Genomic DNA, 15,142 nt, shown 5'->3' with positions numbered 1-15,142 from the left:
CCTAGAATCTACTGTGTCCACCATGAGCATAGACCCAACCACTGGACTCGAGATCCTGCCAATCCACAGTGGGTCTGCTGTCCTTGGAGCAGAAGATGCCATCTGAGGATCAAATGACATGCTGACACTGACCGAAGTGGGGTAGTCAGTCCACTAGTGTGCAGAGGCTAGGTAGTCTCTAACACCAGTGACCGATGCCAGCCCACTCTCTAGGTCCTTTTAAGAATCCTAACTTTTGGAAAACCTCATCCAGAAATAACAAATGTTGGTATTTACCTGGTGTTCACAGTGTTTGCAGACCATATTACTAGTGAGTCTTCCATGAAAAGGATGTTGAGACTTCCAGTGATTGGATGTGGGGTGAGGTGACCCTGGAATGCAAAAAGTTTTTTGATATGTCACTTTTAGCCCTTCGGCACCAAGCTCAACATTCATCTTCCTTTCTAGTATGTTGTAGAAACTCCCTCTTGAGAATAAATGTTCTTGAAAAGAACATTGAAATAGCTTTCCTCATTGACTTCCATCCAAAAGACATCCCATTCCTTCATAGGAGAATTTACACAGATCTGTCTTTACATATGGTTTCTGTATAAAGGGTAGAGCCACATTATAAAAAGGAATTTGTGTTTAATAACGTCATTTTACAAACACATGCTTAAAACGTTTGAGATGTCAAAAGAAGGATACCACCAGTGAACATTCCATAAAGTGAGATAAAATCTTCTGAAATAATCAGAATAAGCAAGTTCTGAATAACTAGGCCTTTCTTTGGCTAGAATGGGGTTCAATGGAAAGAACGTAAGTGAGAAACCCGGGCTCTGGAGTCAGGCAGCCCAAGGATCAGCTCTGGCTCTGCTTCTTATTCGCTACCTGACCTGGGAATGCCTTTCATCTCGGCAAGCCTCAGTGTGCGGAAAATTGGGATAGTTATTATCCCATTAACTCCAGTATCATCAACTTTGTAGAGTTGTTATGAGGCTTAAATGAGATAATGCAAAGCCTGGAAAACAGCATGGGCTCAAAAAATATTTATTCCTATTACTACACAAAGGAATTAATATGCTAATTTTATTTTTTAAGTCTTTTTTTTTTTTTTTTTTTTTGAGACGACGTCTTGCTCTGTTGCCCAGGCTGGAGTGCAATGGCACGATCTCAGCTCACCGCAACCTCCGCCTCCCGGGTTCAAGCGATTCTCCTGCCTCAGCCTCCAGAGTAGCTGGGATAACAGGCATGCACCACCACGCCCGGCTAATTTTTGTATTTTTAGTAGAGACGGGCTTTCACCATGTTTGGCCAGTCTGGTCTTGAACTCCTGATCTCAGGTGATCCACCTGCCTCGGCCTCTCAAAGTGCTGGGATTACAGGCGTGAGCCACCGTGCCCGGCCTTAAGTCTTAAGAAAACAACAATTTCCTCCTAAGGATGACTTTGGTAACATCCAGTAGAATTTGGCAGCACTGGAAATGCTGAGGACACGACAGATTCAGCTCATTACGTTCTTCCCAGGATCAATTCGAAAAGGTAAAAAGAAAGTCCTTGTTTGAAGTACAAATAAGCCAGTTTCAAGAAAAGCTGGGCTGGGGTGCAAGGGAACACCAAGAGAATCTATTTAAAGCTATTTCCAAAATACAACTTCCTTTGCAAGCACATCACACTTCAAGCTGGCCTGTATGTCACCAGAAAAAAATATTTTTAACACAAGCAAATTATTATCATATCTTAAAAGTCTACATCTTATGCGTTATATTTCAATGGAAAACGGCTACCTCTTGTGCGGCAGGTAATTTGTTTGGGGGTTATTTCTGACTGCTGCTGTAGAGGAAAAAAAAAACAGACTGAAAACCCTACTATAATCCCTTTTACCACCCTCACCCCACCCCTAAACCTTACAAGTTTCTATGTTGATTACACCACTAAAAATCAACTTTTAACAAAGCTCAGGTTTCTAAAGGTGGCCTCAATTAGCCTATCTGGCTGGATACTATGCATATTCTTTCATCAAATGCAATAGAAACATATTTCTTCTCTCCAGAATATTTTCATCCTTACTGTTTAACTTTTATCAACTCCCCCCGATATTTATACTGTTACAGGGAAATGAGGGCTCACTTAGTATTCCTATGGCCCCTGTTCCCCTGTATTAAATAGGAAAAAACAACACATTCTTTCTTCTCAAAGCCAACATAAATTGCAGCAATGAATCATTTGAAAGAGCCTTGACATCCCTAATCAGAGTCACCAACTGCAAAGCATGTAGTTTAAAGACCCTCCCCTGGCCTCATTCCTATCACTGATTTTTACTGAATCTTACTTTTGTGTTTAAAGTTGTACAAAGATTACACTTGCCTCTCCTATACTTACCAAATACGCATAAGCTACACAGAACGTGTTGGAAATATTAATCGTTTACCTCCAGGGAATGCACATCAAATAAATGTGTGACCCGAGGCTGGCGGTCTCGCTCATCTTCCAATGACGAGGTAATGACATGGAATAATTCGTGAGCATCCTGTCAAAGGGCAAAGCACTCTTTAGAGAGGCTGGATGAGGAAAGGGCAAGATCAGAACTACCCACCTCGGGCAGACGCCCTACAGTGAATGTGGGTAGAATTTGCTTTCTACCTTCTCAAGGCCCAGCTCATTAAAGAAAACAGTTATGTCCTAGACACTGTTACGAGTGAAGACCCTCAAGCAAGAGGTCCAGGAGCGGAGAGCAGGAGAGAAAGCCAGGCAGCTGCCTTCATGCCAGCAGTCTCTGAGATAGTTCTGTTTCACTGAGACAGCCTTGACCTCTGCTCCGACTTCAAAAGAGTATGCTTTTTGCTAATTGTGGTAAAATACACATATCATAACATTTATCATCTTAACATGAATGATTCTGTGGCATTAAGTACATTCATGTTGTTGTGCAATCATCACCGCCATCCATCTTCAGAACTTTTTCATCTTCCCCAGCTGAAACTCCATACCTGTTAAACACTAATTCCCCATTTCCCCTTCCCCCACCCCTGGCACCCATCATTCTTCCTGTCTCTAGGAATCTGATTACTCTGGGAACCACACACAAGTGGAATCATACAGTGTTGGTCTTTGTGACTGGCTTATTTTCCTTGGCATAATGTCTTCAAGCCTCACCCATGTTGTAGCATATTGCAGAATTTCCTTCCTTTTTAAGGCTGAATAATATTCCATTGTATGAAAGTTTTGTTTACCTATTTATCAGCTGATAAATGCTTGGGTTGCTTCTACCCCTTGGCTATTGCAAATATGCTGCTATTAACCTGAATACACAAATATCTTACTGCGTTCCTGCTTTGTTTGAATTCTTTTGGTTTGTACCCAGCAGTGGGATTGCTGGATCCAATGGCATGGGACTACTCTTGAACATCAACTCAAACGGCCCTCTCCCCAAAAACCCAAGCCACCCCTCACTCTTCCAGGAGTAACGGGGTCACAACACAGGCCCTCTGCTTCTCCTTTGGTGTCCCCTCACACTGCCACCAGAGCAATACTTTAAAAGGCAGACAGCTTTACTCTTCTGCTTTTAGCTTTCCAATGGCTTCCTCTACTAGAGTAAAACCTACCATTCTTATGTGGCCTACAAAGCCCCCAACATTCACAATGTCCCGGCCCCTGGCCTCTTTTGTGCTCTTTGAACACATCCAGCTTATTCCCATTTCGGGTTGTGCTCAGACCTTTGCACAGCTACCTCCTATCCTTCAGGTCTCTGCCAAAAGAGCTCTTCCACAGGGCAAACTCCCCAACCAACTATCCAAAGCTGCCTCTACCCCTCTGAACCCTAGCCCACCCCCAGCCAATTCAGCAGCCGTCCTGAAAAAAGGCCCCTCCTCCAAAATATGCCCTAAATTCCTAAGGACTCTCAGCTCCCCTGCTTCAACCCCAGTCTGAGCCACGCCATCTCGGCCAGATAACTGCAGTGGCCTCCCACCTTTCCTCTCAGCTTGCATTCTTGCCCCTCCAGTCTTCCTTTTTTAACAAGTCAGATCAAACCAGTCCCCAGTTCAAAGCCCTCTAGTGGCTCCCCGCTGCACACACAATAGAAGCCGATGCTGCCCACATCCTCCCAGTCCCTGCACAATCTGCTCCCCGCCAACTTCCTCCAGCCCCTCTCCTCTGCAGCCCTTCCCACCCTGGCCTCCCTGCCATTCTCCACAGGTGGCAGCTTTATAACTATCTCCAGACTTACACCCTAGCTTCTTCATCTGTCTGGAATGCTCTGCACCCAGGTGTCCACACACTTCACTCTCTTTTATACTTCTGGTCTCCACTGAAACCTCACCTCCCGAGAGGAGCCTCCCTACCTGGAGTAGTCTTCCCCTGTCACTTGGCTCCTCCTCCCCTGCCCACCGCTACCCATGCCGTGTCACACCAGCTAGTTTCTTGTTAGCATATCCTGAAATTCCCTGCTGTCTGCACCGACCACTGCCTGCTACTCTCATCCCCCACTGGAATACCAGCTCTAAGTGAGCAGGAAAACTCCTGCAGGTCATGTCTGCCGCTACAACTCCATTGCCCTCGACAGGCCCCACCCCAGGCAGGCATTCAATAAATACCTGTTGCCTATATAAATGAATTCCCTCCTGGGCTATAAAACTGCAGCTGTAGAGTGCAAGTAGAGATTCAAAGATAAATAAGGCAAGGCTCTGGCCCCTGAGGGACTCACAATCCAGGGGAGGTGTGGCAGCCTAGCTGTTAGCCAACAGCACACCACAGCTGCAGCCCTGTATAGATGAACAGGAAGCAGGGGACCTGGAGGAGAATCAGCGCTTCCTGGGAGGCTCAAGGAGCCCTCACAGACCAGGCATCTGGGCACAGGCTTGAAGCAGATCCAAGACAGGATGGAGGTGGATCTATAACCTAACCCGTGGGTAAGCCATGTAACAACTCGGCCTTGAGGAAAGGGACAGCACTGCAGAGGAGGGGGAGCTTGAATGTGCACTGGAGCACCACACTGTCTTAAATCTTGGCTCTGCCCCTTAAATAGCTGCATGATTCTGGGCAAATCATTCCACTTCTCTGAGCCTCAGTGTTTCCATCTGTAAAATGGGGACAACAGTAAACTCCTTACATGGTTATTGTGATAATAAAATCAGGTAATTTGCATAAAGCAAGCCTTTGGCCCAATGCATCCTCTGAAGCTCTAGCTTTAGACAAAGAAAATGGGTTGATAATCAGGGAAAGTCTGCTCCTGATTGAGTGGATCTTTGATAATACAGATGTGGGCAAGGCCCATGCTAGATGCTCTGGGTACCTTCAAACAGGAAAAGGCCACTGGACAGACGCGCCCACCTCTTTCTCCTGCAGACTACAGCATGGTGTGGGCCCACTACTGTGGGCTGAAGATGTCGAAAATACTTCCAAGGAGGGACTGGGACCTAAGTGAGTCCTTGATGGAGAAGTTGGACTTTTAAAAAGTTATCTGATGTCCTTGGTGACTAAATCTCAAAGTTATTCTCTCAGTTTAGGGAAATGTAAAATGTAGATAAATAATTCCAGTTACCAGAGGAGGATTTTAGAAGTATTTTCTAAATAGAAAAACATTGCAACATACAATTGGATTAACTGAGATACATTTTAAGAAAGTATGGATACCACCAGCACCATGTCTAAAAAGTGACCTGTGGCTTCAGAATAAAGCAAAAACAAGAGAACACCTTTAAAAATAAGGGGCACTACACAGCCTCCCCACCTCCCTTTTCAAAAGTCCCTCAATGCCCCTCATGTCAGCCCCACAGTTTCGGGAGGTCCAAGATGCCGCCTCCCATTTCTCTGGACAGTGGCGGCAGACGACACCTACATGAAGCTGGACAAGGCCATCTTGGAAATGTGGCTGTGGAGGATGCAGCTGTATGCCACTGGGGGCTAGATTTTTTCATCCCTAGAGCTTCACTCTCTTGGCCTCTGCTTCAGACGTGCTGTTGGTAACAGCGGTCCGGCAGGGAGGAGGGTGGCCAAGTTCCAAAGAAGGCAGCAAAGCTGTAGTTGTGGAAAAGGGAGGTGGGAGTGACTGCATACGGCCTTGGAATTGCATATGACATCTGCTTGAGGTTTCTGGCCACTTTAAGCCAAGCTTTGAAGATTGATTGTTTTTTAAATTGAGGGTGTGGTTCAGAAAAATCTTACCTAAACCTCTGAGTCTCCAAGATAAAGTCACCTGCCTCTTTCTAAAGAACCCAAGTGTCCTTATCACTTACTGGAGTGCCAAGTCACTCAAGAACTAAAAAGATTTTGCTCTTTGGCAACTGTGTGTTTATGTCCCATCCCCCTAACCTTCTATCCACTGGGTGAAAAACAGCTGTATCTCCCCTCTGATCATAACAGCAGGAACAAAGTTGGTACTCTGGTCCCAGAACACTAAAGCTGTCTAAAATGTCACAGAAATGTACACTGGGGCCAGGCAATTGCAAGGTCAGACCCCAAGTCACTAGGGGAAAGGATTCTCCAAGCTAAACCTGTTCAAATGTTGTACTCACTTGTTCTTCAAATGATGAGATCTGCCATCTGTACATTCTTAAGACATCCAATAAGCAGCTTGCATCTAAGACCTCATCATCAGTAACTTCTTGGCAGGACAAGGCTGGAAACAAAAAAGGTAAGACAATTATTAAATTCACCAGCGTCACAACTAATCAGAAAACCTGTACAGTATAACATATCAAAGTTAATTAAAAATTTAAGGACTGCAGGCTGGGCGCAGTGGCTCACGCCTGTAATCCCAGCACCTTGGGAGGCTAAGGCAGGCGGATGACAAGGTCAGGAGATCGAGACCATCCTGGCTAACATGGTGAAACCTTGTCTCTATTAAAAAAGAAAAAAAAAAAATTAGCTGGGCGTGGTGACGGGCGCTTGTAGTCCCAGCTACTCAGGAGGCTGAGGCAGGAGAATGGCATGAACCTGGGAGGCAGAGGTTGCAGCGAGCAGAGATCATGCCACTGCACTCTAGCCTGGGCAACAGAGTGATACTCTGTCTCAAAAAAAAAAAAAAGAAAAGAAAAAAAAAATTAAGGACCGCAGGATTCACCTTAGAATTAGGTATTTTTCATCATTCTTTGTAGCATTACCCAATGCATAGTACTCTATTAGGCACTTATGTTTACTGAATGAATGTAATTTTTCATGAGGCTGCAGCATTTAAATGAAGTAACTGATTCCTCTATCTTCAAACTATCATCAATATAAATTTGTTGCAAGGTTCTTATTGAGTAAAATGATTTTAACTCACAACTCTCAGGTTGGGAGGGCCGTTCCCAACCAACATTCATCCAGTCCAACCCCATATTCGGTGCCACACTCCTCTCCACAGGGCTGTTTCCCAAGGCCTTTGATTTTGTATTTGAGTTTCTGATTTTCAAGGCAAAGCATCAAGCTATATGCAGCAGCCTGAAAGCGTCTTTTGAGTGGTTTACTTTTACTTTTTTTTGAAACAGTCTCACTCTGTAGCCCAGGCTGGAGTGCAACGGTGTGATCTCAGCTCACTGCAACCTCCGCCTCCTGGGTTCAAGCTATTCTCCTGCCTCAGCTTCCCGAGTAGCTGGGATTACAGGCACACACTACCACACCCAACTAATTTTTGTATTTTTAGTAGAGATGGGGTTCCACCATGTTGGCCAGGCTGGTCTTGAACTCCTAACCTCATGATCGCCCACCTCAGCCTCTCAAAGTGCAGGGATTACAGGTGTGAGCCATGGCACTGGCCGAGTGGTTTACTTTTCAATCACAAGTAGAATCAGGCCTAATAAAATAGAAGTTTGATGGGCTTATGAATTTATATTATAATTACTTCTAGACCAAGGATTGGCACTTTTTCTGTAAAAGGCCAGAAAATAAACATCTTAGGCTTGCTTTTTTTTTTTTTTTTTTTTGAGACAGGGTCTTATTCTGTCAGGTTAGGGTGCACTGGTGTGATCTCGGCTCACTGCAGCCTTGACCTCCTGGGCCCAAGCAATCCTCACAATTCAGCCTTCTGAGCAGCTGGGACTACAGGCACATGCCTTCGTGCTCAGCTAATTTTTGTATTTTTTGTACTGACAGAGTTTCACCATGTTGCCCAGGCTGGTCTTGAATTTCTGGGGTGAAGTGATCTCCCTGCCTTGGCCTCGCAACGTGCTGGGATTACAGGTGTGAGTCCCTGTGCCTGGCCACATTTTAGGCTTTGTGGACCACATGGTCTCTGTTGCAACTACTCAACTCTGCCATTGCAGCACAAAAGCAGTCATAGATGTAAAAAGAAAGTAACATTTCAGGACCTTCTAAATGTATTATGCCAAGGGGAAGAGTGCTGGAAACAGTCAAGTAACACAGCTGCTTTTTTCTTCTCTGGCGCATGGCTGCTGCTTCGTGACCTTTGTGTTGAGATGTTACAAATTAACCAGACTCCCTGTTCTTCACTCAAACCTAGGCTGAATGGCACTGGAGATAGAGATCCTTGTGATTATTACCTCTTTACAACGGAATGGTAGGCAACCCCCTAAAAGTGTAATCCATAGTAGCCAATCAAATCTTACATCTGTATGTTAGCCATTGTATGGAAAATGTTATAATTCTGTTCAGTACTTCCGTTTTTGTCTACATAAATGATCCCCACTTTTCCCCACACTGGGAGCACTGATCACCATTTCCTGTTATTTGTGTGTCCCCAGACAGCCACCTTCACACTTTGTGTTTGAATAAACCCTTGTAGCTGGATCTCGAACCCTTTGATTATTTTAGGTTGACAAAGGCAACATCTAAACAAATGGACATGACCGTGTTCCAATAAAACTTTATTGACAAAAACAGGTGGCGGGCTGGATTTGGCCCATGGGCCATCAGGTGCAGACTCCTGATCTTGGCCACCCTCCTTCCCATCGCATGTTACACTGGACCACTACTGCTGGAGTATGAGAGAGAAAAATGTAGAAGCCTGCCTCTCAGTGCAGTTTCTGGAAGTTCAGTGACTCGCAACATACAGTAGGTCAGCCTGTTTCTTCTTTCTGATTTGCCGTCAACGGCCTTGGAAGATTCCTTTAAAGCCCAGACTTCTGGGCTGCTCTGCCTATGGAGTAGCCATTCTTTCATTCCTTTACTTTCTTAATAAACTTGCTTTCACTTAAAAATAATAATAATAGGCCGGGCGTGGTGGCTCAAGCCTGTAATCCCAGCACTTTGGGAAGCCGAGACGGGCGGATCACGAGGTCAGGAGATCGAGACTATCCTGGCTAACACGGTGAAACCCCGTCTCTACTAAAAATACAAAAACTAGCCAGGCGAGGTGGCGGGCGCCTGTAGTCTCAGCTACTCGGGAGGCTGAGGCAGGAGTATGGCGTAAACCTGGGAGGCGGAGCTTGCAGTGAGCTGAGATTCGGCCACTGCACTCCAGTCCGGGCGACAGAGCAAGACTCCGCCTCAAAAAAAAAAAAAAAATAATAATAATAATAATAAAGCCCAGGCTTCTGCATCAGTGTGTATATACCCTGGGGCTAGCCCTTTCCCTCCCAGGACAAAGAGAGCAGGGTTGGGAAAGGAACCACACCTTTCTCCCACACCCCTTGGGCAGCCCTTCTGTTAGCTCCCCCAACCTACCACCTCCCAAAGGAAAATTTTAATGCCTCCTTTCACCCAGTTTTGTCTAAAATACTACAGGGCAATTTGGCAGTATCTACTAACATTTTCATATTGTACAACCCAGCAATTTTACTTTTTCAATCCAGCAATTTTTTTCCCTACAGAAATGCATGCTTAGGTTCACAAAGGGACATGTATAAGGATGCTCACATGATAGCCTGCTTATCATGACAAGGAGCTGGAGACAAATGGCCAAATAAACTGGGGTGTGTTGACATTATGGAAACTATGCAGCTATAAAAGTGAATGAGGCCAGGCACAGTGCAGCCTGTAATCCCAGCACTTTGGGAGGCCGAGGCGGTTAATCACTTCAGTTCAGGAGTTCGAGACCAGCCTGGCCAACATGGTGAACCGTCAACTCTATTAAAAACAACAACAAAAAACACCCAAAAATTAGCCAGGGGTGATGGGTCACACCCATAGTCCCAAATACTCGGGAGGCTGAGGCAGGAGGATCACTTGAACCCTGGAGGCAGAGGTTGCAGTGAGCCAAGACTGCACCACCGCACTGTCTGGGCAACAGAATGAGACTCTGTACCAAAGAAGGAAAAAAAAAAAATGACCAAGGTTTGCAAATCACATCTGATAAGGCATTAATACCCAGAATATATAAACTCAGAACTTCTAAAACTCAACAACAACAACAACAAAATAAACAAGGCCAGGCATGGCGGCTCACACCTGTAATCCCAGCACTTTGGGAGCCTGACGTGGGCAGATCACGAGGTCAAGAGATCAAGACCATCCTGGCCAACATGGTAAAACTCTGTCTCTACTAAAAATACAAAAATTAGCTGGGCGTGGTGGTGTGCACCTGTAGTCCCAGCTATTTGGGAGGCTGAGGCAGGAGAATCACTTGGAATCTGGGAGGCGGAGGTTGCAGTGAGCTGAGATCACGCCATTGTAATTCAGCCTGGCGACAGAGCAACTTCTCAAAAAAAAAAAAAAAAAAAAACAAAACCCAAACAATCCAGTTCAAAAATGGGCAAAGAACTTGAACAGACATTTCTCCAAAAAAGACAGACAAAATGGCCAAGAAGCAAATGAAAAGATGCTCAATGTAACTTATTATTAGGGAAATGCAAATTAAAACGATACCATACTGTTAGGATGGCTACTATCAATGAAAATAGAAAATAGTATGTGTTGGTGAGGAGAAATTGGAATTTTTGCACATTGCTGGTAGAATTCTAAAATCATGCACCATCTGTGGAAAACAGCATAGAGGCTCCTCAAAAAATTAAACAGAATTACCATTTGATCCAGCAATTCTACTTCTGAGTGTTTACAGAAAATAATTGAAAGCAGGGCATTTGGACACTAATGTTCACGGCAACATTATTCATGATAGCCAAAGAATGAAAATAAGCCAAATGTCCATGGACTGACAGAGGGACAAACAAAATGCTGCATACACATGCAACAGAATATTATTCAGCCTAGACCAGGTGTAGCGGCTCATGCCTGTAATCCCAAAACTTTGGGAGGCCGAGGTGGGCAGATCACTTGAGGTCAGGAGTTCAAGATCAGCCTGGCCAACATGGTAAAATCCCGTCTCTACTAAAAATACAAAAAATTAGCCAGGTGTGGTGGTGCACGCCTGTAATCCCAGCTACTTGGGAGGCTGAAGCAGGAGAATCACTTGAATCTGGGAGGTGGAAGTGGCAGTGAGCTAAGATGGCGCCACTGCACGCCAGCCTGGGTGACAGAATGAGACTTCGCCTTAAAAAAAAAAGAATATTTAAGAATATTTTCAGCCTTAAAAAGGAATGAAATTCTGATATGTGGTATAACATGGATGAACCCTGAAGATATTAAGTGAAATAAGCCAGTTACAAAAGGGTGAGTATTATATGAGTCCACTTAATGAGGTACATCTTATAAATATGAGGAAACTCATGACTTAATGAAGTCTGAGTCAAATTCAAACAGAGAGAAAGTAGGGCAGTGGTTACCAAGGGCTAGGGGGAGGGGAGAATGGGAGTTACTGTTTCATGGGTATAGTTTCAGTATGGGATGATGAAGAGTTCTAGAGAGGGATGGGGGTGACTGCTGCACAACAATGTGGCTGTACTTAATCTACTGAACTATACGCTGAAAATAGTAAATTTTATGTTAGGGATATTTTGCCACAATTTTAAAAAGTAGGCAAAGGATATAAACAAGCAATTCACAGAAGACAAACTATAAGACCAATACACTCAAAAAAAAAAAAGTGAAGGAGGTAGAACTACATGTACTAAAATGGACACTTCTCTAATGCTTATTATATTTGGCCATGTAAATCACAAACAAAACAAAACAATATACAGGCCAGGTGCCGTGGCTCATGCCTGTAATCCCAGCACTCTGGGAGGCTGAGGCGGGCAGATCACCTGAGCCTAGGAGTTCAAGACCAGCCTAGGCAACATGATGAAACCCCGTCTCTACCAAAAATACAAAAATTAGCCAGGTGTGGCAGCACGCACCTGTAGTCCCAGCTACTCAGGAAGCTGGAGTGGGAGGATAGCTTGAGCCCAGGAGGCTGAGGTGCGGTGAGCCAAGACTGCACCATTGCACTTCAGCTTGGGTAAGACCCTGTCTCCAAAAAAACAAAAAATCAAAACAAACACCAAAAAAACCCATAATATATAATTTCTATGGATGCACAGAAATGTATTTAAATGCACAGAAAAGGGTCTGGAAGGATCCACCTATAGCTTCCTTTTGGGAAAGGTAGAAGGGAGCAGGGTTGGAGTACTGATAAAGGGGACTTTGGCCTTCTCTGTAATGCTTTAATTTTTTACAAAGAGAACTGATTCATGCATTACTTGTATAATTAAAAAATTATTTATAGGCCAGGCATGGTGGTTCATGCCTGCAATCCCAGCACTCTGGGAGGCCAAGGCGGGCAGACTGCTTAAGTTTAGGAGTTTGAGATCAGCCTGGGCAACATGTCAAAACCCTGTCTCTACTAAAAATAAAAAAATTAGCCAGGAATGGTGGCATGTGCCTGCAGTCCCAGCTACTTAGGAAATGGAGGTGGGAGGATTGTTTTGGGCCTGGGAGGCAGAGGCTGCAGTGAGCTGAGGTTGCGCCACTGCATCCAGCCTGGGTTGACAGAACAGAACCCTGTCTCAAAAAAAAATTTTTTTTTTTTCTAAAAAATCAAAGTAAGAGACATTGGAAAGCAGAAGCAGAGAAATGAGCAGACATTCTGGGACAGCAGCCCAAGGATGGCTCTGGCTCCTAGTACTGGGTCCCATGTGAACAATAAGGGCAGTGCTGACAGGCCAGGGTTAGGATAACTCATGTGGACATTTCAGCTTTCACATAATCTTTGGAGTGGTGCTTTTAACCCATTTCCTATTTGTCCCAAGAATATTCCTGTCTCTAATCCTAATGTAACATCATATACATTTCTGTTACATTAGGATTAGAGACAAGTTCTATTTAGAAATAACTAACAAGAACATGGCTGGGTGCGCTGGCTCACCCCTGTAATCCCAGCACTTCGGGAGACCAAGATGGGAGGATCCCTTGAGGTCAGGAGTTTGAGACCAGCCTGGTCAACACAGCAAGACCCCATCTCTATTTTTAAAAAAAATTTAAAAAGGCCAAGCATTTTAGCCCATACCTGTAATCCAAACACTCTGGGAGGCCAAGGCGGGTGCATCACTTGAGGTCAGGAGTTTGACAGCAGCCTGGTAAAACCCTGTCTCTACTAAAAATACAAAAACTAGCTGGGCGTGGTGAGGAGTGCCTGTAATTCCAGCTACTTGGGAGGCTGAGGCAGGAGAATTGCTTGAACCTGGGAGGTGGAGGTTGCAGTGAGCCGAGATCCCACCACTGCACTCCAGTCTGAGCGACAAGGTGAGATTCCGTCTCAAACATTAAAAAAAAAGAAAGAACTCCGAGAACAGTTTTTCTATTTTCACATTTAAAATCAGTCAGACTTGCTTTGGCCTCAAAGAGCGTGTTTACATAAAATTAGATGAACACTGGCAGCGAGTTGCACTTTTTTTTTTTTTCTCTAAACCAGGAATGGGCTAAAAAAACACGATAGTAAAAGAAATTATTCTCAAGTCACCTCTTCTACAGAAAAGTACACTTGCTTCATAAAGATTTCTGTGTCAAGCAGAGCTCACATAGGAAAACACCTCAGTGAAGCATGATTTAGCTGAATGTTTTTTAAACCCAATTTTCTCCTTACAGTGACAGCAATATATGCTTATTGTTAGAAGTAGAAGTACAGTTTTCCAAAACGATTTTAAAATTACCAATGACTGCACAATACCAAAATGGTTAATATTTCAGCATTTTTCAGTCCAGCCTTTATCTGTGGAAGTTCCTACCTTGATGAAGTCAAATTGTATTTTGTATGCTGCTCTTTAATATTACAGCCTATGCCCTCACCCAAATTTTTAAAAAATTTCATAAAAGTGATTCTTAATGGCTGTATGCCATCGATTACTTAATCATTTTCCCATCTAAGTGCTAGTCAAGCACTACTCTGCTTAGCTTCTGAGGTCTGATGAGATCGGGTATGTACAGGGTAGTATGGCATTAAGTGATTGCTTAATCATTCTGTTTGATATCTACATTCTTTCCCCTTTTTGCCATTATAATTAGATGTTGGAGATCTTTGTGCATACATCACGCTCTGTATAATACCCATGGAATGTCGGCAGATTTTATGAAGAAAACAAAAGAGTTCTACAGTCAAAAAAGTTGGTTTAAAAATGAAGTTGGGCTGGGTGCGGTGGCTCACGCCTGTAATCCTAGCACTTTGGGCTGAGGCAGTCAGATCAATTGAGGTCAGGAGTTCGAGACCAGCCTGGATAACATGGCAAACCCTGTCTCTACTAAAAATATAAAAATTAGCCGGGCATGGTGGCATGCGGCTGTAATCCCAGCTACTAGGGAGGCTGAAGCAGGAGAATCACTCGAACTCGAGAGGTGAAGGTTGCAGTGAGCTGAGATCGTACCACTGCAACAAGCTGGGCAACAAGGTAAGACTCTGTCTCAAACAAACAAAGAAGTTAGGTAGGTTATTTCTTAAAACCTTTACCAAGCCAGTGTATACTGTGACTCTCCAAGTTGGGGGCCACCATTCAGTCATTCCTAAACTTGGTTGCTTTTAGACTCCATTTTTAAGGCTAGTTAAGTCACAATCTACGTTTCTAGCCATTTTCATAAGGCGGACTCCCAGACACAGAACTACTGGGTCAAATAGTACTGAATATTTCGCAAGCTATTATTGTGTAGTTCCAAACTGCTTTCCAGAAAAGTTGCACTAAGTTACACCCCTCTCAGCGGTGTATAGATGTATTGTCCAACAGCTGGACAGGGCTGCAAATTTGTTTTTTAATCTTTGCTGACAGGCAAAAAGTAGCATTTTTATTTTATTTATACTTCTTTGATAATGGTCAAGTTGAACATTTGAGTTTTTTAGCAATCTGTATTACTTCTTTTGTGAATTACCTTATTTTCTAGGCTAATGGACTTTTTTTTTTTTTTTTTTTTTTTTTTTTTTTTTT

At 44.0% G+C, this 15,142-nt stretch overlaps 1 protein-coding gene across 5 annotated transcripts in view; it reads right to left on the bottom strand.

The window, feature by feature from the left end:
• USP30 (ubiquitin specific peptidase 30) overlaps positions 1 to 15,142 on the bottom strand; it is a 34,580-nt gene that overhangs the window by 13,912 nt on the left and 5,526 nt on the right. For 4 of the 5 annotated variants that reach the window (XM_023199236.3, XM_023199132.3, XM_023199343.3 and 1 more), the window contains 4 exons: positions 6,494 to 6,597; positions 2,410 to 2,508; positions 1,766 to 1,811; positions 277 to 371 (listed from right to left, as the gene is read on the bottom strand). In XM_023199236.3, coding sequence (XP_023055004.1) covers positions 277 to 371; positions 1,766 to 1,811; positions 2,410 to 2,508; positions 6,494 to 6,597 — 344 coding nt within the window. The remainder of the gene's footprint in view (positions 1 to 276; positions 372 to 1,765; positions 1,812 to 2,409; positions 2,509 to 6,493; positions 6,598 to 15,142) is intronic. The other variant, XM_023199176.3, reaches the window with a different exon arrangement.

Source organism: Piliocolobus tephrosceles, chromosome 10, assembly GCF_002776525.5.
Source record: "Piliocolobus tephrosceles isolate RC106 chromosome 10, ASM277652v3, whole genome shotgun sequence".
Classification (NCBI taxonomy): Eukaryota; Metazoa; Chordata; class Mammalia; order Primates; family Cercopithecidae; genus Piliocolobus; species Piliocolobus tephrosceles.
Note: the sequence above shows the minus strand (reverse complement) of the source record. Positions and strands in the feature narration are given on the sequence as shown.